This window comes from Nerophis ophidion, linkage group LG06 (genome assembly GCF_033978795.1).
Source record: "Nerophis ophidion isolate RoL-2023_Sa linkage group LG06, RoL_Noph_v1.0, whole genome shotgun sequence".
NCBI classification, from domain to species: domain Eukaryota; kingdom Metazoa; phylum Chordata; class Actinopteri; order Syngnathiformes; family Syngnathidae; genus Nerophis; species Nerophis ophidion.
In genome coordinates this window covers 78,073,194-78,098,927 of record NC_084616.1, presented here as the reverse complement: position 1 = coordinate 78,098,927, position 25,734 = coordinate 78,073,194, and the positions used below count along the sequence as shown (strand labels likewise).

Sequence of the window (25,734 nt, the reverse complement as noted above, 5' to 3'; positions counted from 1 at the left end):
GGAATGACAGATAAAAATACCCATTTATATATATATATATATATATATATATAGATTCATTTATTAAAGGTTAATTGCGCAAATTGGCTATTTCTGGCAATTTATTGAAGTGTGTATCAAACTGGTAGCCCTTGGCATTAATCAGTACCCAAGAAGTAGTTCTTGCTTTCAAAAAGGTTGCTGACCCCTGCTTTACAGTATAAATAAACATATAGATACAGTATAAAAATGTGAGCCATTACCTCCCTGCTTGACACTCAGCATCAAGGCTTGGAATTGGGGGTTAAATCAGCAAAAATTATTCCCGGGCGTGGCCTCTGTTGCTGCTGACTGCTCCCCTCACCTCCCAGGGGTGATCAAGGGTGATGGGTCAAATGCAGAGAATCATTCGTCTCAACTAGTGTGTGTGTGACTATCATTTCTATTTGAACTATTTCATCAGTAATACACACAAAACCAAGGGTCAGACCATCAAGTCACCAACACAATTCTCACACATCTGCCAGCTTCCAACTGTGGGAAAGTATCCCGGGTCCCTGAACTCTGACCTTGCAGTGCAGGACCACCACGTGCTGCGGGTCGCAGGTCAGCCAGGTCTCCATGGCCTTGCATATGGCGCAGATCTTGTCCAGCGGCGGGGCGTGGAGGTCGGGCCAGCCGAAGTCGTGGACCTGGTGTGGCACGCTGCCGGTCAGGTGACGGGCGGGGGGGAGGCGAGGGGAGGAGCCTACCTTAGGGTTCAGTCGACTCATGTCGTGACGCCTCTCGGAGAGATTGAGGAGCTGCAAGACAGGAAGTGATCCATCTGTGAGAACTGACCAACGATATCAACTTCTGATAGATCTCATTTGACTTTGGTGAGTGGATGTTGAATGGGGCAGTATGGCTCAGTTGGTAGAGCGGCCGTGCCAGCAACTTGAGGGTTCCAGGTTCCAGTCCATAGTGGATCTAACATAATAAAGTGAGAGTCCAGTCCATAGTGGATCTAACATAATAGTGAGAGTCCAGTCCTTAGTGGATCTAACATAATAGTGAGAGTCCAGTCCATAGTGGATCTAACATATTAGTGAGAGTCCAGTCCATAGTGGATCTAACATAATAGTGAGAGTCTAGTCCATAGTGGATCTAACATAATAGTGTGAGAGTCCAGTCCATAGTGGATCTAACATAATAGTGAGAGTCCAGTCCATAGTGGATCTAACATAATAGTGAGAGTCCAGTCCATAGTGGATCTAACATAATAGTGAGAGTCCAGTCCATAGTGGATCTAACATAATAGTGAGAATCCAGTCCATAGTGGATCTAACATAATAGTGTGAGTCCAGTCCATAGTGGATCTAACATAATAGTGAGAATCCAGTCCATAGTGGATCTAACATAATAGTGAGAGTCCAGTCCATTGTGGATTTAACATAATAAAGTGAGAGTCCAGTCCATAGTGGATCTGACATAATAAAGTGAGAGTCCAGTCCATAGTGGATCAAACATAATAGTGAGAGTCCAGTCCATAGTGGATCTAACATAATAGTGAGAGTCCAGTCCATAGTGGATCTAACATAATAGTGAGAGTCCAGTCCATAGTGGATCTAACATAATAGTGTGAGAGTCCAGTCCATAGTGGATCTAACATAATAGTGAGAGTCCAGTCCATAGTGGATCAAACATAATAGTGAGAGTCCAGTCCATAGTGGATCTAACATAATAGTGTGAGAGTCCAGTCCATAGTGGATCTAACATAATAGTGAGAGTCCAGTCCATAGTGGATCAAACATAATAGTGAGAGTCCAGTCCATAGTGGATCTAACATAATAGTGAGAGTCCAGTCCATAGTGGATCTAACATAATAGTGAGAGTCCAGTCCATAGTGGATCTAACATAATAGTGAGAGTCCAGTCCATAGTGGATCTAACATAATAGTGAGAGTCCAGTCCATAGTGGATCTAACATAATAGTGAGAATCCAGTCCATAGTGGATCTAACATAATAGTGTGAGTCCAGTCCATAGTGGATCTAACATAATAGTGAGAATCCAGTCCATAGTGGATCTAACATAATAGTGAGAGTCCAGTCCATTGTGGATTTAACATAATAAAGTGAGAGTCCAGTCCATAGTGGATCTGACATAATAAAGTGAGAGTCCAGTCCATAGTGGATCTGACATAATAAAGTGAGAGTCCAGTCCATAGTGGATCTGACATAATAAAGTGAGAGTCCAGTCCATAGTGGATCAAACATAATAGTGAGAGTCCAGTCCATAGTGGATCTAACATAATAGTGTGAGAGTCCAGTCCATAGTGGATCCAACATAATAGTGAGAGTACAGTCCATAGTGAATCTAACATAATAGTGAGAGTCCAGTCCATAGTGGATCTAACATAATAGTGTGAGAGTCCAGTCCATAGTGGATCTAACAAAATAGTGAGAGTCCAGTCCATAGTGGATCTAACATAATAGTGTGAGTCCAGTCCATAGTGGATCTAACATAATAGTGAGAGTCCAGTCCATAGTGGATCTAACATAATAGTGTGAGAGTCCAGTCCATAGTGGATCTAACATAATAGTGAGAGTCCAGTCCATAGTGGATCTAACATAATAGTGTGAGAGTCCAGTCCATAGTGGATCTAACATAATAGTGAGAGTCCAGTCCATAGTGGATCTAACATAATAGTGTGAGAGTCCAGTCCATAGTGGATCTAACATAATAGTGAGAGTCCAGTCCATAGTGGATCTAACATAATCGTGAGAGTCCAGTCCATAGTGGATCTAACATAATAGTGAGAGTCCAGTCCATAGTGGATCCAACATAATAGTGAGAGTCCAGTCCATAGTGGATCTAACATAATAGTGTGAGAGTCCTCATTAAAGTCACAGGTGAGCTGGAACCTATTCCAGCTGTATTTATAGAACACCCCTGTCTGATTGCCAGTTAATTATAAATAGAACATAAAAACAGAAAACCATCCATCCATTTTTTACACCGGTTTTCTTCATTAGGGTCACAGTTAAGCTGGAGCCTATCATAGGGCACATAGAGACAAACATCCCTCCATTTCCTACAGCAACTGTCCTCTTTAGAGTCACAGGTGAGCTGGAACCTATCCCAGCTGCGTTTATAGAACACCCCTGTCTGCTTGCCTTTCAATCATAGGACACCTATACAGACCATCCATACAATTTTTATAGCGATTTTCCTCATTAGGGTCACAGGTGAGCTGGAGTCTATCCCAGCTTCATCTGGAGAACCGCTGGGATTGCTTGCCAATCAAATCATAGGACACGTATAGACAGACAAACATCCACTTGCTATAGTGATTCTCCTCATTAGAGTCACAGGTGAGCTGGAACCTATCCCAGCTGCATTTATAGAACACCCATGACTGCTTGCCAGTCAATTATAGGACACTTAAATAGACAACCATCCATCCATTTGTTAAATTTTTTTCTTCATTAGGGTCACAGTTAAGCTGGAGCCTATCATAGGGCACATAGAGACAAACATCCCTCCATTTCCTACAGCAACTGTCCTCTTTAGAGTCACAGGTGAGCTGGAACCTATCCCAGCTGCATTTATAGAACACCCCTTTCTACTCGCCTGTCAACCATCCATCCATTTTTTTATAGCGAGTTTCCTCATTAGGGTCACAGGTGAGCTGGAGTCTATCCCAGCTTTATCTGGAGAACCGCTGGGATTGCTTGCCAGTCAAATCATAGGACACGTATAGACAGACAAACATCCACTGGCTATAGCGATTGTCCTCATTAGGTTCACAGGTGAGCTAGAGCCTATCCCAGCTGACCTTTGACTGAGATATGGACTGTACTGCGTGCCAGTCATACTGTACTGCACATTCAAACAAACAGCCATCCATCCATTTCTACAGTGCATGTCCCAAGAGTCACAGATGAGCTAGAGCCTATCCCAGCTGAATGTTTAATACACCCAGGGCTGCTTTCCAGTCATTCATTGAGCCCATGTAGACCAACTGTCATCCATCCTCTTTCTACAGCACAGGTTCAAAGGGTCACAGGTCAGCTGGAGTCTATCCCAGCTTTATCTGGAGAACCACTGGGATTGCTTGCCAATCAAATCATAGGACACATATAGACAGACATCCACTGGCTATAGCGATTGTCCTCATTAGGGTCACATATGAGCTGGAACCTATCCCAGCTGCATTTATAGAACACCCCTGTCTGATTGCCAGTCAATTATAGGACATAGAAACAGAAAACCAGCCATCCATTTTTTTTAGCGATTTTCCTCATTAGAGTCACGGGTGAGCTGGAGTCTATCCCAGCATTATCTGGAGAACCGCTGGGATTGGTTGCCAGTCAAATCATAGGACACATATAGACAAGCATCCACTGGCTATAGTGACTATCCTCAGAGTCACAGGTGAGATGGAGCCTACCCCAGCTGCATTTTTAATACACCCAGTGCTGCTTTCCAGTCAATCATTGAGCCCACATAGACCAACTATCATCCATCCTTTTTCTACAGCACTTGTTCAAAGAGTCACGGGTGAGCTGGAGTCTATCCCAGCATTATCTGGAGAACCGCTGGGATTGCTTGCCAATGAAATCATAGGACACATATAGACAGACAAACATCCACTGCCTATAGCGACTGTCCTCATTAGAGTCACAGGTGAGCTGGAGCCTACCCCAGCTGCATTTTTATTACACCCAGGGCTGCTTTCCAGTCAATCATTGAGCCCACATAGACCAACTATCATCCATACTCTTTCTACAGAACATATTGAAAGGGTCACAGGTGAGCTGGAGTCTATCCCAGCTCTATGTGGAGAACTGCTGGGATTGCTGGCCAGTCAAATCATAGGACACATATAGACAGACAAACATCCACTGCCTATAGCGACTGTCCTCATTAGAGTCACAGGTGAGCTGGAGCCTACCCCAGCTGCATTTTTATTACACCCAGGGCTGCTTTCCAGTCAATCATTGAGCCCACATAGACCAACTATCATCCATACTCTTTCTACAGAACATATTGAAAGGGTCACAGGTGAGCTGGAGTCTATCCCAGCTCTATGTGGAGAACTGCTGGGATTGCTGGCCAGTCAAATCATAGAACACATATAGATGGACAAACATCCACTGGCTGTAGTGATTGTCCTCATTAGGGTCACAGATGAGCTGGAGCCTATCCCAGGCCCCAAACAGGCAAACAACCATTGACAGCTGAGCACAAATGCCTTTGTTGTGAGGCGGCTGCTCATCAGGGTCCTCACCAAGAACTTGTCCTGATGTTTGGACTTGAGCATGGCGGCCACCTCCTTCAGGTTGAGTCGGTAGCGCTGCTCTTCCAGTTTGGGCGGGAAGAAGACGGAGATGATCCTCTCCGTGATGTAGGTGAGGTCGAAGTCGTAGTGGCGCTCCATCACTCGCTCCATCACGCGGTCCACGCTGAAGCTCCTGCGCCAGCACACCAGGGGGATGAGAGAAGCCCCGCCCACTCCACTCACCGCGAGATCGGCCAGGTGGTGAAATGAACCAATGAGACCAGCTTTACCTTGGCAGGGTGTTTCTCTGCTTGGTGTACGTCAAAGACTTGGTGGAGCCCTGTGGAAAGGAGGCAAGGTCAACAATGTGAGCTGGAGCCTATCACAGCTGCATTTGGAGTACACACTAGGCTGTATGCCATTTAATTATGGGGAACATGTAGACAATTAACAATCCATTCATCAAAATTCTATAGCTATTGTCCTCATTAGGGTGACAGGTGAGCTGGAGTCTATCCCAGCTTTATTTTGAGAACACCCCAGATTGCTTGCCAGTCATATCATAGGGCACTAATAGACAGACAACCATCCATTTTGTATAGTGACTGTCCTCATTAGGGTCACATGTGAGCTGGAGCCTATCACAGCTGCATTTTGAGTACACACTAGGCTGTTTAACAGTCAATTATGGGGAACATGTAGACAATTAACAACCCATTCATTAAAGTTCTATAGCTATTGTCCTCATTAGTGTCACATGTGAGCTGGAGCCTATCCCATCTTTACTTGGAGAACACCCCAGATTGCTTGCCAGTCATATCATAGGGCACTAATAGACAGACAACCATCTATTTTGTATAGTGAATGTCCTCATTAGGGTCACATGCGAGCTGGAGCCTATCACAGCTGCATTTTGAGTACACACTAGGCTGTTTGACAGTCAATTATGGGGAACATGTAGACAATTAACAACCCATTTATCAGAATTCTATAGTGATTGTCCTCATTAGGGTAAAACATGAGCTGGAGCCTATCCCAGCTTCATTTTGAGAACCCCCCAAATTGCTTGCCAGTGATTTCATAGGGCACATCAAGACAAGCATACGTCCATTTCCGACAGAAACTGTCCTCTTTAAAGTCACAGGTGAGCTAGAACCTATCCCAGCTGCATTTATAGAACACCCCTGTCTGCTTGCGAATTATAGGACACAAATAAACAGACAACCATCCATCCATTTGCCTAGAATTACTGCCGGGTCAAACTCGTTTCACAAAATATTATTTTTATTAGCGCATGTCTAGAAATTCCACCGGGTCAAACTCGTCACGTCACGAGTGACACTTCACCTGTCATCATTTTCAAAACGGAGGAGGCTGATTTCAATAATTTGAAATGGCATAAAGGGAAGAAGATTAAGAGCTATTCAGTAGGATTTAAGGTCCAAGCTATTGAATATGCTAAAAAGAACAGTAAGCAGCTATGTTTTATTTATATACCGTAGCTGCGTGTGTCAAATATGAGTCATTAAATGACTCCCGCCTCCTGGTGGTAGAGGGCGCTAGTGATCCTTCTTGCGACTACTCGGCTGCAGAAGAAGTGACAACAAGCAGCAAGAGTGAGCAGCGATCCTTTATTTTTTCCTCTCGCTTGCACTTTTAACATGGAGGATTACATATCTAACATAAAACACTTTTTTAAACTGGACTTTCAATGGAAGCAGGAGGTAATAAAGGAAGATCTCCATCGAGACAGAGACTTTTAAAACTGAAGAAAGATAAGGAAGACTTCTATAAACAAGTTATCGATGCTTTTGATCAAAAGGAGCTGGCATGGACTTCAATTCTAAGTAAAGCTAAGACCATTTTTATTAAATGTGCTTTTCATGATGGTATCCTTACATCACACTCAAATTTATAAGCGCGGGCCTACATTTACCGCATGCCTTTGGTAAGTGCCGGAGTGAGAAGAGGTTTTAAATTAATTAGCGCCCCGGCGGCAATTCAAGGAAATACGGTAATTACCCACAATTCAGAGAGTATGGGATATCGGACTGTCTGATTGTGGCGGTCCACTCCCTGTATGATCAGTGTCAGAACATAGTCCGCTCCCTGTATGATCAGTGTCAGACCTTGGTCCGCATTGCTGGCAGTAAGTCGGACACATTTCCAGTGAGGGTTGGACTCCGCCAAGGCTGTCCTTTGTCACCCATTCTGTTCAGAACTTTTATGGACAGAATTTCTAGGCGCAGTCAAGGAGTTGAGGGGATCCGGTTTGGTGGCTGCAGGATTAGGTCTCTGCTTTTTGCAGATGATGTGGTCCTGATGGCTTCATCTGACCGGGATCTTCAGCTCTCACTGGATCGGTTCGCAGCCGAGTGTGAAGCGACCGGGATGAGAATCAGCACCTCCAAGTCCGAGTCCATGGTTCTCCCCCGGAAAAGGGTGGAGTGCCATCTCCGGGTTGGGAAGGACACTCTGCCCCAAGTGGAGGAGTTCAAGTACCTCGGAGTCTTGTTCACGAGTGGGGGAAGAGTGGATCGTGAGATCGACAGGCGGATCGGTGCGGCGTCTTCAGTAATGCGGACGTTGTATCGATCCGTTGTGGTGAAGAAGGAGCTGAGCCGGAAGGCAAAGCTCTCAATTTACCGGTCGATCTACATTCCCATCCTCACCTATGGTCATGAGCTTTGGGTCATGACCGAAAGGACAAGATCACGGGTACAAGCGGCCCAAATGAGTTTGGGTCTCTCCCTTAGAGATAGGGTGAGAAGCTCTGCCATCCGGGAGGAACTCAAAGTAAAGCCGCTGCTCCTCCACATGGAGAGGAGCCAGATGAGGTGGTTTGGGCATCTGGTCAGGATGCCACCCGAACGCCTCCCGAGGGAGGTGTTTAGGGCACGTCCAACCGGTAGGAGGCCACGGGGAACACCCAGGACACGTTGGGAAGACTATGTCTCCCGGCTGGCCTGGGAACGCCTCGGGATCCCCCGGGAAGAGCTAGACGAAGTGGCTGGGGAGAGGGAAGTCTGGGCTTCCCTGCTTAGGCTGCTGCCCCCGCGACCCGACCTCGGATAAGCGGAAGAAGATGGATGGATGGATGGACCCACAATTCCTTGACCCGCTCCCTCGTGATTAGAAAGTGGAACATCAACTTGAGGAAAAGGAGAGAAGACGGAGAGTGAGACGCTCACCAAGTGTTGGCTGTTTCGAGACGGAGTTGTCCCTCTGCGTTGCTGGAAGCAAACAAGCAAAAGACGTCAGCGAAAAGTGAAAATATGAGGGGAAGGAGAGGCGGCCGTTTTGATGTCCAAAAAGAGGTGAAGAAGAGGAGGAAGGGGCAGGAAGCCAAAGGAGGGGATGCAGAGGAAGGAAAGGCAAGTTCATTACACAAACAGACTCTCTAATGGATAAACACAACTACTTCCTACACCAACATCAACATCATGCCTTTAATGTTCACGACAGGAATGGTGCAGCGCTGCAGAAATCGAGGGATCGGCTTCCCAGAAGGAATTTGGGTTTTTGGGTTGGAGGTGGGGGGGGGCTTTCAGTGGTTTGCGTAAAACCGTATCGAAGAGGGATCCGCAGAGGGTTAGAAGAAGAAAAACAAAAAAGGAATGAGAGAAGGCTTACCAGGTCATTGGCGGGAGCTGCGATGCATGCTGTGGTCACCTGGAACACACACAGGAAGCTGCATGTCAATACAAGACACACACATCTTCCCCGGCAACATTTATTACACGCAGAAATACAACATTTGCAAGAATGAACCCAAAACAAAAGGGACTCAAGTCGTTTTATTTTTACTCTGGTCTCATACTTGCCAAACATCCCCATTTTCCCAGGAAAATCCTGAATCTCAGGGCCTCTCCCGGGGCAACCATTACCCCCAATTTCTCCCGATTTCCACGCGGACAACAATATTGGGGGCTTGCCCTTAAAGCAGGGGTGTCCAAACTTTTTCCACTTAGGGCAGCAGACTGAAAAATCAAAGCAAGCGATGGCCATTTGGACATTTTTCTATTTTAAAAACCAATACAATATATGTATAAAAAATATACATTTAGGCCTCCACTCAGGCTTGATCCCGAGGACCCCAAAGGGTTTTGGTCAAAAAAATATAAAAAATGAGTCATTATTCAGTATTATTTTGTTTTATTATTGTATTGTACCATATGTCCCAGCAAGAAATCTGCGTTCAAAGAACTCCGGCTTATTAATAATAAAAATAATAGATTTTATTTGTAAAAAGCACTTTACGTGGAGCAAACAACCTCAAAGTGCCACAGTGTAAAAAAATAGTAATAATAAAAAATAAATAAAATATAAAACTAGAAACAGCCCAAAGGCTACAACCAACATGCATGTCTATAGAAAGGCTTTTTTAAAAAGATGGGTTTTTAAGCCTTTTTTAAAAGCATCCACAGTCTGAGGTGCCCTCAGGTCGTCAGGGAGAGCGTTCCACAGACTGGGAGCAGCGGAGCAGAAAGCCCGGTCTCCCATTGTTCAAAGCTTTGTCTTTATTAGTGATTCCTAGAGCCCCAAAAAAGTCTGCGGGCTATAGAGCGTTTTCCGTTCGGGCTCCAGTACTCTGGAATGCCCTCCCGGTAACAGTTCGAGATGCTACCTCAGTAGAAGCATTTAAGTCTCACCTTAAAACTCATCTGTATACTCTAGCCTTTAAATAGACCCCCTTTTTAGACCAGTTGATCTGCCGCTTCTTTTCTTTTTTCTCCTATGTCCCACTCTCCCTTGTGGAGGGAGTCCGGTCCGATGACCATGGATGAAGTACTGGCTGTCCAGAGTCGAGACCCAGGATGGACCGCTCGCCTGTGTATCGGTTGGGGACATCTCTACGCTACTGATCCGCCTCCGCTTGAGATGGTTTCCTGTGGACGGGACTCTCGCTGCTGTCTTGGATCCGCTTTGAACTGAACTCTGGCGGCTGTGTTGGAGCCACTATGGATTGAACTTTCACAGTATCATGTTAGACCCGCTCCACATCCATTGCTTTCGGTCCCCTAGAGGGGGGGGGGTTGCCCACATCTGAGGTCCTCTCCAAGGTTTCTCATAGTCAGCATTGTCACTGGCGTCCCACTGGATGTGAATTCTCCCTGCCCACTGGGTGTGAGTTTTCCTTGCCCTTTTGTGGGTTCTTCCGAGGATGTCGAAGTTGTAATGATTTGTGCAGTCCTTTGAGACATTTGTGATTTGGGGCTAAATAAATAAACATTGATTGATATTATTATTCAAGTTTTAAATCTCCAGATCAACATTAGGTCCATCTGTCAATATATAATTATTTTAAAGATTTAAGTTGTATGCTCTTTTGGTCAAAAAAACCACCCTGTTTTTTGATGGAAAAAATCACAAAATATGCAACATTGTCACCCAATATTTTTTATAAGTGGAATATTTGAGATTATATAATAATTGGAGCCTTAAAAAAGTCAATAACTAATAACACCATTGATTTTAAATCATTATTATTTTTGGAGCAATGACATTAAAAAACAAATCACACTAAAATTATTGGGGATCCAAAAGGGTCCTACTCATTAAAGTGTTACAAAATAAATTATACATTTCTTTACTGTTTACGTTTAACACAATAACCTCGAGATTAACTTCAGATCTATCCGTCAATTAAAAGTTTTAATGTTGTTTATGTTTTTTGTTTGTTTATTTTAGGCCCTTCTTTAAAAAACAGCTCAGTTTTTTTATATGGCAAACACAAAATATGCAACATTTTCCTCAAGAAATATCTCAAAGTGGAAAATGTAACGTGACGTAATTGAAGCCTTGAATAGGTCAATAATTCATAATGACATTGATTTTGATTAATTATTATTTTTTAAAGAAAGAAACAGCCTGCATTGCAGCTTTGTGTTATTAGAGTAAACATTGCAACATTTTCTTGTTACATTTCACCTGTTTGCTCTTTTATATCACTTTTTACTCTTTAAAAAATTTTCAATCGTATTTTTAAAATGTGCCGTGGGGCTGTTAAAAAATTACCTACAGGCCGCCAATGGCCCCCGGGCCGCACTTTGGACACCCCTGCCTTTAGCGCCCTCGACAACCTGTCGTCACGTCCGCTTTTCCTCCATACAAACAAGTTACATAATATATGCAGTTTTTACACACACACGAGTGAATGCAACTCATACTTGGTCAACAGCCATACAGGTCACACTGAGGGTGGCTGTATAAACAACTTTAACACTGTTACAAATATGCGCCACACTGTAACCCACACCAAACAAGAATGACAAACACATTTCGGGAGATCATCCACACCATAACACAAGAGAACAAATACACCAAAATCCCTTGCAGCACTAACACTTCCGGGACGCAATATACACCCCCGCTACCACCAAACCCCCCAGCTCCGGAATCCGGAGGTCTAAAGGTTGGCAAGTATGCCCTAGTCTCTTCTAAAAAAGCGACGGGCAACAAATCTGGCACCTTTTTTCTAATCTCGTGGAATATTTTTGGAGACTGATATGAAAGCATTCACTGCAGCGGGCGCTGCTGTGGGTCCTCGCTACCTTTTGTCCTGCTTGAAAACACTAAGCTAAAACTAACTAACAAGAAACATAAGTCAAATTTGCATTTCTAAATAGTGGCACAATCGCCACATTTTTCAAATCTAAATAACTAATTAAAAAACATTCATGTTTTTTTGTTCGCTCTGTCAAGCACAACTTTGAAGTGAAAACCATTTCAGGGGACTACCTCTTGAAGCTCATCGAGAGAATGCCAAGAGTGTGCAATAAACATACTTGCCAACCCTCCCGATTTTTCCGGGAGACTCCCGAATTTCAGTGCCCCCCCCCCCCGAAAATCTCCCGGGGCAACCATTGTCACGAATTTCTCCCGATTTCCACCCGGACAACAATGTTGGGGGCGTGCCTTCAGCGTCCTCTCTCACCTGAAAAGGAGACTATTATATATGTCTCCGTTATCCATAGGTTGATCTATAACCCATAAAGTAGGCAGGCACGGAGCTAGTTCTCAGCGTGTGTTTATTCCAGCCGGCACGTTAATACACTGACACACAACATCCGGATTCCCATGGTGTATTGCTTCAAAACTAAGGCAAGTAGTAATGTCCAAAAACATAACAGAGAAGAAGCAAAAGAAAAAAGAAGAGACATAGTGACGACGATTAAGAAGAAGTAAGCTTGCAAGTTCCAAAATGATTGGAAAAAAAACCCAGCTTTTTGCAGGGTTCGTTCCCCCGTGATGAAGGTAGGAACATGATTTATTCTTTGAGAATCAAAGAAGTACCAAAACAGAAAATAAGCCGAAGGAACAACGTGCCGATCGCACTAAGGCTACCACTTCACATAGGCTGAGAGACAAGCAATACTCACGTAACCGGTTGTGTGTAGCAAACTATGCAGCCAGGGCGACTGGCCGGCAAAGGCGGGCTTAAATAATGCTTCTGATTAGTGGTCGGGAAACAAGTGAGCGCCCCGAACACCAAACAGGGACAGGTGGAAATAATAAGCACCCATGGTAAGTAAAAAACAAACTCAATACGTTTGTTGATCTCACCATCAAGGGACAGATTGTCACTGATTGATTGAGGCGTTCGGGTGGCATCCTGACCAGATGCCCGAACCACCTCATCTGGCTCCTCTCCATGTGGAGGAGCAGCGGCTTTACTTTGAGTTCCTCCCGGATGGCAGAGCTTCTCACCCTATCTCTAAGGGAGAGACCCACCACACGGCAGAGGAAACTCATTTCGGCCACTTGTACCCGTGATCTTATCCTTCCGGTCATGACCCAAAGTTCATGACCATAGGTGAGGATGGGAATGTAGAGCTTTGTCTTCCGGCTCAGATCCTTCTTCACCACAACGGATCGATACAACGTCCGCATTACTGAAGACGCCGCACCGATCCGCCTGTCGATCTCACGATCCACTCTTCCCCCACTCGTGAACAAGACTCCTAGGTTCTTGAACTCCTCCACTTGGGGCAGGGTCTCCTCCCCAACCTGGAGATGGCACTCCACCCTTTTCCGGGCGAGAACCATGGACTCGGACTTGGAGGTGCTGATTCTCATCCCAGTCGCTTCACACTCGGCTGCGAACCGATCCAGTGAGAGCTGAAGATCCCGGTCAGATGAAGCCATCAGGACCACATCATCTGCAAAAAGCAGAGACCTAATCCCGCGGCCACCAAACCGGATCCCCTCAACGCCTTGACTGCGCCTAGAAATTCTGTCCATAAAAGTTATGAACAGAATGGGTGACAAAGGACAGCCTTGGCGGAGTCCAACCCTCACTGGAGACGAGTCCAACTTACTGCCAGCAATGCGGACCAAGCTCTGACACTGATCAGACAGGGAGTGGACCAAGCTCTGACACTGATCATACAGGGAGCGGACCGCCACAATCAGACAGTCCCATACCCCATACTCTCTGAGCACTCCCCACAGGACTTCCCAAGGGACACGGTCCAATGCCTTCTCCAAGTCCACAAGAAGTAATGATGGCTTCTAAGTGACAAGACCCTACAAAACGGCGGACTTGTCCTGTTTGTAGAACGTAAAGCTGGAGGAGGCGCATGAGTCTGTTATTAGCCGACACATCAAAGGACTGTGACCGAAGGACGCAGGAGCTTTTGGCAGCTGTCTTAACCGAGAAGGTGTCTTACGTAAGGGGACACGTGAGCACAGCTGTTTTTGGACTGTTTATTTGGAGACAGGAAAAGGGCAAGGGCTTGTGTATATCTAATTGTGCACACAACGGAAGTTGCACAGGCCCTGAACCAGGGAGCGTACGTACCCCCCACCCCCTTCGCTTGTTGTTGCTCGTACGTTAACGCCAGGGATCAACAGGAAGGCCGAGGGGCAGATAAGCAGCTAAATCCAGAAACAGATCCGGGTGTGATTGTCAAACGACTGTCTGTCTGTGACTCAGTTGAAGAATTGATGGCTTTTCTATCTCCACTGGGAGATTTATCTCTGTTCTTGTTCCATGTCGCGGACCCTCTGCGGTTTTCTCATTCCAAGTCTGAGCCCAGATTCTGAGCATACACTATAACTTCAAGGCCCTGGGCCTGATGTCTCTGTATCTCTTCTCACTGGCTCAGGTCTATTTTTCTTTTACAAGCATGAGAACCATCCAAGAAAATCTTGAAGTCTGCTTATGAGTCTGCAGCAGCATATGAAAGTCATTTGCTGCGATACGATGTGGCTTGTTCCAGCATCCTGCTCCTGACATCCAACAGCATCGCCGCCATTCTACCCCTGACTCGCTTTAACAAGAAACGGATTCTTTTTCTCTCACAACTCTCTATTATCACGGTGTAAAAAAGCCCACATAACTGCTGGTCTCTTTCAAGTTGAGTCATTGTGTACATCCAGTTCTGGTCTTTCAGAATTAAAGATTTCAGACGCAATGCAGTTGTGATCGGTCACGGTTCCTGTGAAGTATGAAGATTTATTCAGAGTAGGGGGGAGTTTTTCCTTGCCTCTGTCGCCAACATGCTTGCTCATTGGAACTTCTGTTGGTTTATCTTTGATGTGGGAGGAGTGGGGTTCTTGAACTTGTGGACTGGCGCTCAAGCCATCTCTGGGGTCAATCGTAGAGTAAGGCTGGGCGATATATCGATATTCTCGATATATCGCGGGTATAGAAAATGACTATATCGTGATATTCGAGTATACGTTCTCACACAGTTGCTTTTAGCTGCTGGCATTACACTGCAGGCTTGTCCCACTCTTTGCTGTCTCTCCTTCTGACAGAGACATAAAACAAGCACACCTTCTTACATACGTCACACACGTATACGCCCTCGCGGAGCAGAGAGGTAGCGTCATGGGTAATGTTAGCTGTGATGCTAGCGGAGCCGTGCGAGTGGTAATACGAGAGAAAGGAAGGTGCGAATCTGGTAACAAATGAAGGAATAATTAATTCCCAAGAAAAGCAGCGGGGGGTCCATCGTCTGGCGGTGGTTTGGATTCGAGTGGGAATATGTCGAACAGACAACTGTAATTTGTAAAGTTTGGGGCAAAAGCGTTGCTACAAAAAGTAGCATTTCTGCTAATATGTAGCATCATTTGAAAAGTCACCTGCTAGAGAATGAAGAGTGCTTACGCCACATGTCAACATCTCCAGGGTTTCCCACACATTCATTTATTTGTGGCGGCCCGCCGCGAAAGAATTACCGCTGCCACAAATAAAATAAAATAAAATAAAACCTATTTTTTTCTTTTCGGCTTTTGACTCGCTCGACCGCTCATAAAAGCAATAGGACTGTCTGTGAATGTAGCTTGTAGTTACATATTATACAAATATGTAAATATTATGTAAATATGTATATGAATATGTACATAAAGTGTTGTAATTATATTCCAACTCCGCGTTCTTCTTGGTCATCGCCGCCGCTGACACAGACAAAACTGCTTATAACTTCAGGTAGGAATGTTGTAGAGACAAAACCTTTATGTAGGTCTCACTTAGACCTATATTTAATTAATTGACATTCTTCAGCAAAAATCAACAGGAAGTTGGCAATTGCCCCTTCAAAACAAAAGTTTGTAAAAACCCATCACCTTTTTTCAAACATTATCTCCTCTGAGCATGTTTGTTGTGTCGGCTTCAAACTCGCACAGGACAGAGATTGAACCCTTCTGATTAAAAGTTGCGCAAAGAGTTTTTCCTAACTGCTCCGGTTTTGATTTTACGAGCTTTCAATGAACTTCTGCGCTGATGATGCTGCGCTGCTGCCGTCTCAAGATGGCCGCTTAAAAGCAGGAAGCACCAGCCTGACCACACAATACAGAGAAGGTAGGTAATGTGCGGGTAAAGGTATGTTGACTGGGTGAAAGAAAGAAGCACCAGTTTGACTCCAGGATACAGAGAAGGTAGGTAATGTGCAGGTAAAGATATGTTGACTGGGTGAAAGAAGGAAGCACCAGTTTGACTCCAGAATACAGATAAGGTAGGTAAAGTGCAGGTAAAGATATGTTGTCTGGGTGATGGCAGGAAGCACCAGCATGTACGGGTGACAGAAATAGGCACCAGTGTGACCAAAGGATGCAGGGAAGGTAGGTAATGTGCAGGTAAAGATATGTTGTCTGGGTGAAGGCAGGAAACACAAGAAAAGGCGATCCCGTCCATCGCTGCTTGCAGCTTTAATTTGAAATTGCCTTTCAAATGTCTATTCTTGGTGTTTGGTTTTATCAAATAAATGTCCCCCAAAAATGCAACTTATACTCCAGTGCGACTTATATATGTTTTTTCCATTCTTTATTGTGCATTTTCGGCAGGTGCGACTTATACTCCGAAAGATACGGCACGCTATATTACGCAGGAGGCGTAACAGTACTCAATGGTAGGTTAAAACCCGCGATGTACTGAGAACGTAGTAAGTGTCTGCATGTATCTTTATTACAGGCATGCTTTTGAGCATTACTAATAGGGGGCGCCACACATGCTATTTTCACAAGACTGATTTGGATGGACACACCAAAACTAATATTTACAAGATGCACCAGACTTTCTAGTCTTCCTTGCTGAATCGTACAGACTATTTCTAGTACACTTCCATTTCCTCTTAATCTTATTTGTCAGCCACATTTTTTAATTTCCCTTTCTGTCGAGAGGTTTTTTTGGTTCAGTCTGTCGTCAACGAAATAAGCAAGAACACTTTTTCATCCACAAATTGACAACTCTACAGACCTAAAGGGTTTAGGCTGAAATCAAACACTTGATTTGCTTTGAGTTCCTTCAGTCGGCCCACAAATCAGGTTTTTTTTTTATACCGTCCAGCTGACGATATTTACAGTTCACACTCTAGAGCAGGGGTCAGCAACCTTTTTGAAAGCAAGAGCTACTTCTTGGGTACTGATTAATGCCAAGGGCTACCAGTTTGATACACACTTCAATAAATTGCCAGAAATAGCCAATTTGCTCAATTTACCTTTAATAATAAATCTATATATATAAAAATATGGGTATTTCTGTCTGTTATTCCGTCGTACATTTTTTTTCCTATTGAGGAAGGTTTTTTTGTAGAGAATAAATAATGAAAAAAACACTTAATTCAACGGTTTAAAAGAGAAAACAGGAAAAAAATGAAAATTAAATTTTGAAACATAGTTTATCTTCAATTTCAAGTCTTTAAAATTCAAAATTCACCGGAAAAAAAAGAAGAGGAAAACTAACTAATTCAAATCTTTTTGAAAAAATTTAAAAAACAATTTATGGAACGTCATTAGTAATTTTTCCTGATTAAGATTAATTTTATAATTTTGATGACATGTTTTAAATAGGTTAAAATCCAATCTGCACTTTGTTAGAATATATAACAAATTGGACCAAACTATATTTCTAACAAAGACAAATCATTATTTCTTCTAGATTTTCTAGATTTGCCAGAATAATTGTTTTGAATTTTAATCATTATAAGTTTGAAGAAATATTTCACAAATATTCTTTGTCGAAAAAACAGAAGCTAAAATGAAGAACTAAATTAAAATGTATTTACTATTCTTTACAATAAAAAAATTTAATTTACTTGATCATCGATTTAAATTGTCAGGAAAGAAGAGGAAGGAATTTAAAAGGTAAAAAGGTATATGTGTTTAGAAATCCTAAAATCATTTTTAAGGTTGTATTTTTTTCTCTAAAATTTATAAGAAGCAAAGTAAAAAAATGAATGAATTTATTCAAACAAGTGAAGACCAAGTCTTTGAAATACTTTCTTGGATTTTCAAATTCTATTTGAGTTTTGTCTCTCTTAGAATTAAAAATGTCGAGCAAAGTGAGAGCAGCTTGCTAGTAAATAAATACAATTTAAGAAATAGAGGCAGCTCACTGGTAAGTGCTGCTATTTGAGCTATTTTTAGAACAGGCCAGCGGGCGACTCATCTGGTCCTTACGGGCACCGCGTTGGTGACCCCTGGTTTAGGCTGAAATCAAACACTTATTTTGCTTAGAATTCCTTCAGTCGTCCTGCTAATTAGTTTTTTTTTTTTTTTACAGCGTCCAGCTGCCGATATTTACAGTCCACACTCTAGACATTCCTCCAACTCATATTTGCATCCAGTCATTGTCAAATTTGACGCAATACTTGCAGAAATCCAAGCGTTTTTTTCCAAGACGAAAACATTCTTCCTCAGCCAGACCTGGAAGGAGTCCACATGGACACAGTTCAAGGTGTTTCACGTTTCTGGTTGTTATGACAACGTACCCTGCAGCATGAAACGGGCCAAACTCGGGTCGGGATTTACCCCTGTCACCCTTGCTTCACCTTTTGGAGGCAGCCAGAAGCTGTAAAGTTCCTCTCCCAGGGTGGCTGCTAAACCACAATAAAAACACCACACCAGATTCCATCTCCTCAAGCCAACGCTTACGCAGAAACTTCCTGCCCTGAGACCTCCGCCCATGTCTTTGTGCGTCTCACTCTTAGCTGCTGAACTCACCTCATACTTTCTTCAAATTTTATAATTTCTTATCACTCTATCCTTCCTCTTAATGTGCCCAACCTTTTCCCGACAACTTACCCTCCCAACACTTTTCCTCTTTTCTCAGCACCTCCCAATCACTCTCGAAAAAGTCCAATACTTCCTTCCTGCTTTTGCTTCTCCACAGAAAAATCTTTCATGTTTACTTCCTTTCATTTTTAAGTCTAGGACAGTGGAACCCGACCTAAACAAGTTGAAAAGAAACTTATTCGGGTGTTACCATTTAGTGGTCAATTGTACAGAATATGTACAAACCCCGTTTCCATAAGAGTTGGGAAATTGTGTTAGATGTAAATATAAACAGAATACAATGATTTGCAAATCCTTTTCAAGCCATATTCAGTTGAATATGCTACAAAGACAACATATTTCATGTTCAAACTCATAAACATTTTCTTTTGTGTGTGTGCAAATAATCATTAACTTTAGAATTTGATGCCAGCAACACGTGACAAAGAAGTTGGGAAAGGTGGCAATAAATACTGATAAAGTTGAGGAATGCTCATCAAACACTTATTTGGAACATCCCACAGGTGTGCAGGCTAATTGGGAACAGGTGGGTGCCATGATTGGCTATAAAAACAGCTTCCCAGTCTTTCACAAGAAAGGATGGGGCGAGGTACACCCCTTTGTCCACAACTGCGTGAGCAAATAGTCAAACAGTTTAAGAACAACCTTTCTCAAAGTGACATTGCAAGAAATTTAGGGATTTCAACATCTACGCTCCATAATATCATCAAAAGGTTCAGAGAATCGGGAGAAATCACTCCACGTAAGCGGCATGGCCGGAAACCAACATTGAATGACCGTGACCTTTGATCCCACAGACGGCACTGTATGAAAAACCGACATCAATCTCTAAAGGATATCACCACATGGGCTCAGGAACACTTCAGAAAACCACTGTCACTAAATACAGTTTGTCGTTACATCTGTAAGTGCAAGTTAAAGCTTTACTTGTTTTTTTATTCAGCCTTTATTTAACCAGGTGAAATCCCATTGAGATCAAAGATCTCTTTTCCAAGGGCGACCTGGCCAAGAGGGCAGCAGTGAGGTTACATTAAATACAGTAAACAACACATAAAACATCACATTTACAAGATTAAAACTTGCTCATAGGACACATGTGCACACAAACAAGGTAGACTCCGATCCTTTCACAGAAGCTTTAAACTCATTTCATGTAACAAGGGTTTGAGTTGAATATTCCATTGTAGGTTATTCCAAGCCTTTGGTGCTGAAAACATAAATGCTTTCTTACCCATATCAATAAAAATAATTTACTTTGCGGAAGAAATATCGAGATATGTGAATTTTTTTGTGAATTATATTTATATAGCGCTTTTCTCTAGTGACTCAAAGCGCTTTACATAGTGACACCCAATATCTAAGTTACATTTAAACCAGTGTGGGTGGCACTGGGAGCAGGTGGGTCAAGTGTCTTGCCCAAGGACACAACGGCAGTAACTAGGATGGCACAAGCGGGAATCGAACCTGCAACCCTCAAGTTGCTGGCACGGCCACTCTACCAACCGAGCTATGATATATATATATATATATATATATATATATATATATGAGATATATATCTTATATCGCCATTTAGCATATGGAGCGGAAAACACAACCAAAAATTGTCAGCTTCTTCAAGCGACGAAGCCGGCCTACTTCACCACTGCCTGTAGTCTATTGCCCCCCCCCCAGGCTATCTGGTGGCAGCGACGAGGTGGAGAAGTGATAGCGACAGGCCAAGTTACACCGATCGTTACACCCACCCTAACCCTTCGGAGAGACACCACCTTAACTAACACTTTTTCTGGGGGAAACACTGTACTTTTTCACAAAAATCGTCCGATATCACATGTGTCCATCACTGTCACATGTGTCCATCACTGTCACATGTGTCCGTCACTGTCACATGTGTCCGTCACTGTCACATGTGTCCGTCACTGTCACATGTGTCCATCACTGTCACATGTGTCCATCACTGTCACATGTGTCCATCACTGTCACATGTGTCCATCACTGTCACATGTGTCCATCACTATCACATGTGTCCATCACTGTCACATGTCCATCACTGTCACATGTGTCCATCACTGTCACATGTGTCCATCACTGTCACATGTGTCCATCACTGTCACATGTGTCCATCACTGTCACATGTGTCCATCACTGTCACATGTGTCCATCACTGTCACATGTGTCCATCACTGTCACATGTGTCCATCACTGCCACATGTGTCCATCACTGCCACATGTGTCCATCACTGTCACATGTGTCCATCACTGTCACATGTGTCCATCACTGTCACATGTGTCCATCACTGTCACATGTGTCCATCACTGTCACATGTGTCCATCACTGTCACATGTGTCCATCACTGTCACATGTGTCCATCACTGTCACATGTGTCCATCACTGTCACATGTGTCCATCACTGTCACATGTGTCCATCACTGTCACATGTGTCCATCACTGTCACAGGTGTCCATCACTGTCACATGTGTCCATCACTATCACATGTGTCCATCACTGTCACGTGTGTCCATCACTGTCACGTGTGTCCATCACTGTCACGTGTGTCCATCACTGTCACGTGTGTCCATCACTGTCACATGTGTCCATCACTGTCACGTGTGTCCATCACTGTCACGTGTGTCCATCACTGTCACGTGTGTCCATCACTGTCACGTGTGTCCATCACTGTCACGTGTGTCCATCACTGTCACGTGTGTCCATCACTATCACATGTGTCCATCACTGTCACATGTGTCCATCACTGTCACATGTGTCCATCACTGTCACATGTGTCCATCACTGTCACATGTGTCCATCACTGTCACATGTGTCCATCACTATCACATGTGTCCATCACTGTCACATGTGTCCATCACTGTCACATGTGTCCATCACTGTCACATGTGTCCATCACTGTCACATGTGTCCATCACTGTCACATGTGTCCATCACTGTCACATGTGTCCATCACTGTCACATGTGTCCATCACTGTCACATGTGTCCATCACTGTCACATGTGTCCATCACTGTCACATGTGTCCATCACTGTCACATGTGTCCATCACTGTCACATGTGTCCATCACTGTCACGTGTCCATCACTGTCACATGTGTCCATCACTGTCACATGTGTCCATCACTGTCACATGTGTCCATCACTGTCACATGTGTCCATCACTGTCACATGTGTCCATCACTGTCACATGTGTCCATCACTGTCACATGTGTCCATCACTGTCACATGTGTCCATCACTGTCACATGTGTCCATCACTGTCACATGTGTCCATCACTGTCACATGTGTCCATCACTGTCACATGTGTCCATCACTGTCACATGTGTCCATCACTGTCACATGTGTCCATCACTGTCACATGTGTCCATCACTGTCACATGTGTCCATCACTGTCACATGTGTCCATCACTGTCACATGTGTCCATCACTGTCACATGTGTCCATCACTATCACATGTGTCCATCACTGTCACATGTGTCCATCACTGTCACATGTGTCCATCACTGTCACATGTGTCCATCACTGTCGCATGTGTCCATCACTGTCGCATGTGTCCATCACTGTCGCATGTGTCCATCACTGTCGCATGTGTCCATCACTGTCGCATGTGTCCATCACTGTCGCATGTGTCCATCACTGTCGCATGTGTCCATCACTGTCGCATGTGTCCATCACTATCGCATGTGTCCATCACTGTCGCATGTGTCCATCACTGTCACATGTGTCCATCACTGTCACATGTGTCCATCACTGTCACATGTGTCCATCACTGTCACATGTGTCCACCACTGTCACATGTGTCCATCACTGTCACATGTGTCCATCACTGTCACATGTGTCCATCACTGTCACATGTGTCCATCACTGTCACATGTGTCCATCACTGTCACATGTGTCCATCACTGTCACATGTGTCCATCACTGTCACATGTGTCCATCACTGTCACATGTGTCCATCACTGTCACATGTGTCCATCACTGTCACATGTGTCCATCACTGTCACATGTGTCCATCACTATCACGTGTCCATCACTGTCACATGTGTCCATCACTATCACATGTCCATCACTGTCACATGTGTCCATCACTGTCACATGTGTCCATCACTGTCACATGTGTCCATCACTGTCACATGTGTCCATCACTGTCACATGTGTCCATCACTGTCACATGTGTCCACCACTGTCACATGTGTCCACCACTGTCACATGTGTCCATCACTGTCACATGTGTCCATCACTGTCACATGTGTCCACCACTGTCACATGTGTCCACCACTGTCACATGTGTCCACCACTGTCACATGTGTCCATCACTGTCACATGTGTCCATCACTGTCACATGTGTCCATCACTGTCACATGTGTCCATCACTGTCACATGTGTCCATCACTGTCACATGTGTCCATCACTGTCACATGTGTCCATCACTGTCACATGTGTCCATCACTGTCACATGTGTCCATCACTGTCACATGTGTCCATCACTATCACATGTGTCCATCACTGTCACATGTGTCCATCACTGTCACATGTGTCCATCACTGTCACATGTGTCCATCACTGTCACATGTGTCCATCACTGTCACATGTGTCCATCACTATCACATGTGTCCATCACTATCACATGTGTCCATCACTGTCACATGTGTCCATCACTGTCACATGTGTCCATCACTGTCACATGTGTCCATCACTGTCACATGTGTCCATCACTGTCACATGTGTCCATCACTGTCACATGTGTCCATCACTGTCACATGTGTCCATCACTGTCACATGTGTCCATCACTGTCACATGTGTCCATCACTGTCACATGTGTCCATCACTGTCACATGTGTCCATCACTGTCACGTGTCCATCACTGTCACATGTGTCCATCACTATCACATGTGTCCATCACTGTCACATGTGTCCATCACTGTCACATGTGTCCATCACTGTCACATGTGTCCATCACTGTCACATGTGTCCATCACTGTCACATGTGTCCATCACTGTCACATGTCCATCACTGTCACATGTGTCCATCACTGTCACATGTGTCCATCACTGTCACATGTGTCCATCACTATCACATGTGTCCATCACTGTCACATGTGTCCATCACTGTCACATGTGTCCATCACTATCACATGTGTCCATCACTGTCGCATGTGTCCATCACTGTCACATGTGTCCATCACTGTCACATGTGTCCATCACTGTCACATGTGTCCATCACTGTCACATGTGTCCATCACTGTCACATGTGTCCACCACTGTCACATGTGTCCATCACTGTCACATGTGTCCATCACTGTCACATGTGTCCATCACTGTCACATGTGTCCATCACTGTCACATGTGTCCATCACTGTCACATGTGTCCATCACTGTCACATGTGTCCATCACTGTCACATGTGTCCATCACTGTCACATGTGTCCATCACTGTCACATGTGTCCATCACTGTCACATGTGTCCATCACTGTCACGTGTCCATCACTGCCACATGTGTCCATCACTATCACATGTGTCCATCACTGTCACATGTGTCCATCACTGTCACAGCCTGGCTGGCGTGTCGTGACAAGGGGCGGCATAGCTCGGTTGGTAGAGCGGCCGTGCCAGCAACTTGAGGGTTGCAGGTTCGATTCCCGCTTCCGCCATCCTAGTCGCTGCCGTTGTGTCCTTGGGCAAGACACTTTACCCACCTGCTCCCAGTGCCACCCACACTGCTTTAAATGTTACTTAGATATTGGGTTTCACTATGTAAAGCGCTTTGAGTCACTAGAGAAAAGCGCTATATAAAATATAATTCACTATGAGCAAATACATAGAAAAATAGACACTTAAGTGGTTTCTCTCTCCACTTCCAATGACCACCAGAATTCAGCACCGAGTGATGTTTACTTTGCCCTACACTCAAATTCTGTCTCCCATTATCCTCTCTTCAGCTCTCTGTCATCTTCCTCTCTGTCCATTTGTTTTCTTTCCTCCTACTCCTCTTCCTCTTCTTCTTCACAAGCTCTTTGATCCGTCAAATCCAGACGGAGCCTGGCTAATGGATAGTAGGCACTGGTCTGTGCATGCTTCAAATGTTTGTGTCGGACAAAAAACAAATGTTTCAGAGCAAAAAAAAAAAAGTGTAATGCAAAGTTTATTTTTATTTCTAAAAACATGTGATTTAAAACTACCAGATCTCATCCAACTCAAGACTGCCCAAATGATTTATAAAGCAAGTAAAGATTTACTTCCAACAGAGAAGATTTTTACAAAGAGAAGGGAATTATAATTTAAGAGGAGAACTACTTTTTAAGATCCAATATTGTAGAACAATGCAGAAACGAATGAGTCTAACAATAGCAGGGGTTCAAATATGGAACTGTTTAAAGGATGAAATAAAACACAGCACCAACATAAACCAGTTTAAAAAGCTTTTTAAATCATTTATCATTAGTAAATATAAGAAGAGCAAACATTGTTTTAGAAAGACAATAATATATAATCTGTATATAAATACAATTTATCATTTCATAATTATACATATAGGTTGTATTAATATGTATATATTACCACTTTATATGGAATTTGAATAAATTGTGTATATATAATATATATAAGTGTACAAATGTATATGTTTGATTTAAATGTTAAACTATGTATATGAGATGTGTGCTACATATATGTTGCTTATATATTGTTTAAAAAAAAAAGTAATATAAGTGAAGCATGTTTTAGATTTGATATATTTTGAACCTTGTTCTTGTTGTGATGGGCTAGGTTTATATAAGCGTTGCTTCAACCTACACCCTTTCGGCTCAATCATTGCTCAAATGAGTGTTTTGTTTTTTTATTTTTTTGTTGTTGTTCTTTGTTTTATGTGAAGATTGCCGAAATAAATAAAAAATAAAGTAAGTAGTAGAGGTGTTCTGAAGGATCATTTTGACAGCAAGTGGAGAAAATATACTTTATTGGC

General features: G+C 43.6%; 1 protein-coding gene across 5 annotated transcripts in view; it reads right to left on the bottom strand.

Moving 5' to 3' along the window:
• tns2a (tensin 2a) overlaps nt 1-25,734 on the bottom strand; it is a 164,882-nt gene that overhangs the window by 58,680 nt on the left and 80,468 nt on the right. For 4 of the 5 annotated variants that reach the window (XM_061904901.1, XM_061904903.1, XM_061904902.1 and 1 more), the window contains exons 4-9: nt 8,877-8,915; nt 8,435-8,476; nt 5,534-5,583; nt 5,253-5,436; nt 732-782; nt 549-671 (exon numbers count right to left, since the gene is read on the bottom strand). In XM_061904901.1, coding sequence (XP_061760885.1) covers nt 549-671; nt 732-782; nt 5,253-5,436; nt 5,534-5,583; nt 8,435-8,476; nt 8,877-8,915 — 489 coding nt within the window. The remainder of the gene's footprint in view (nt 1-548; nt 672-731; nt 783-5,252; nt 5,437-5,533; nt 5,584-8,434; nt 8,477-8,876; nt 8,916-25,734) is intronic. The other variant, XM_061904904.1, reaches the window with a different exon arrangement.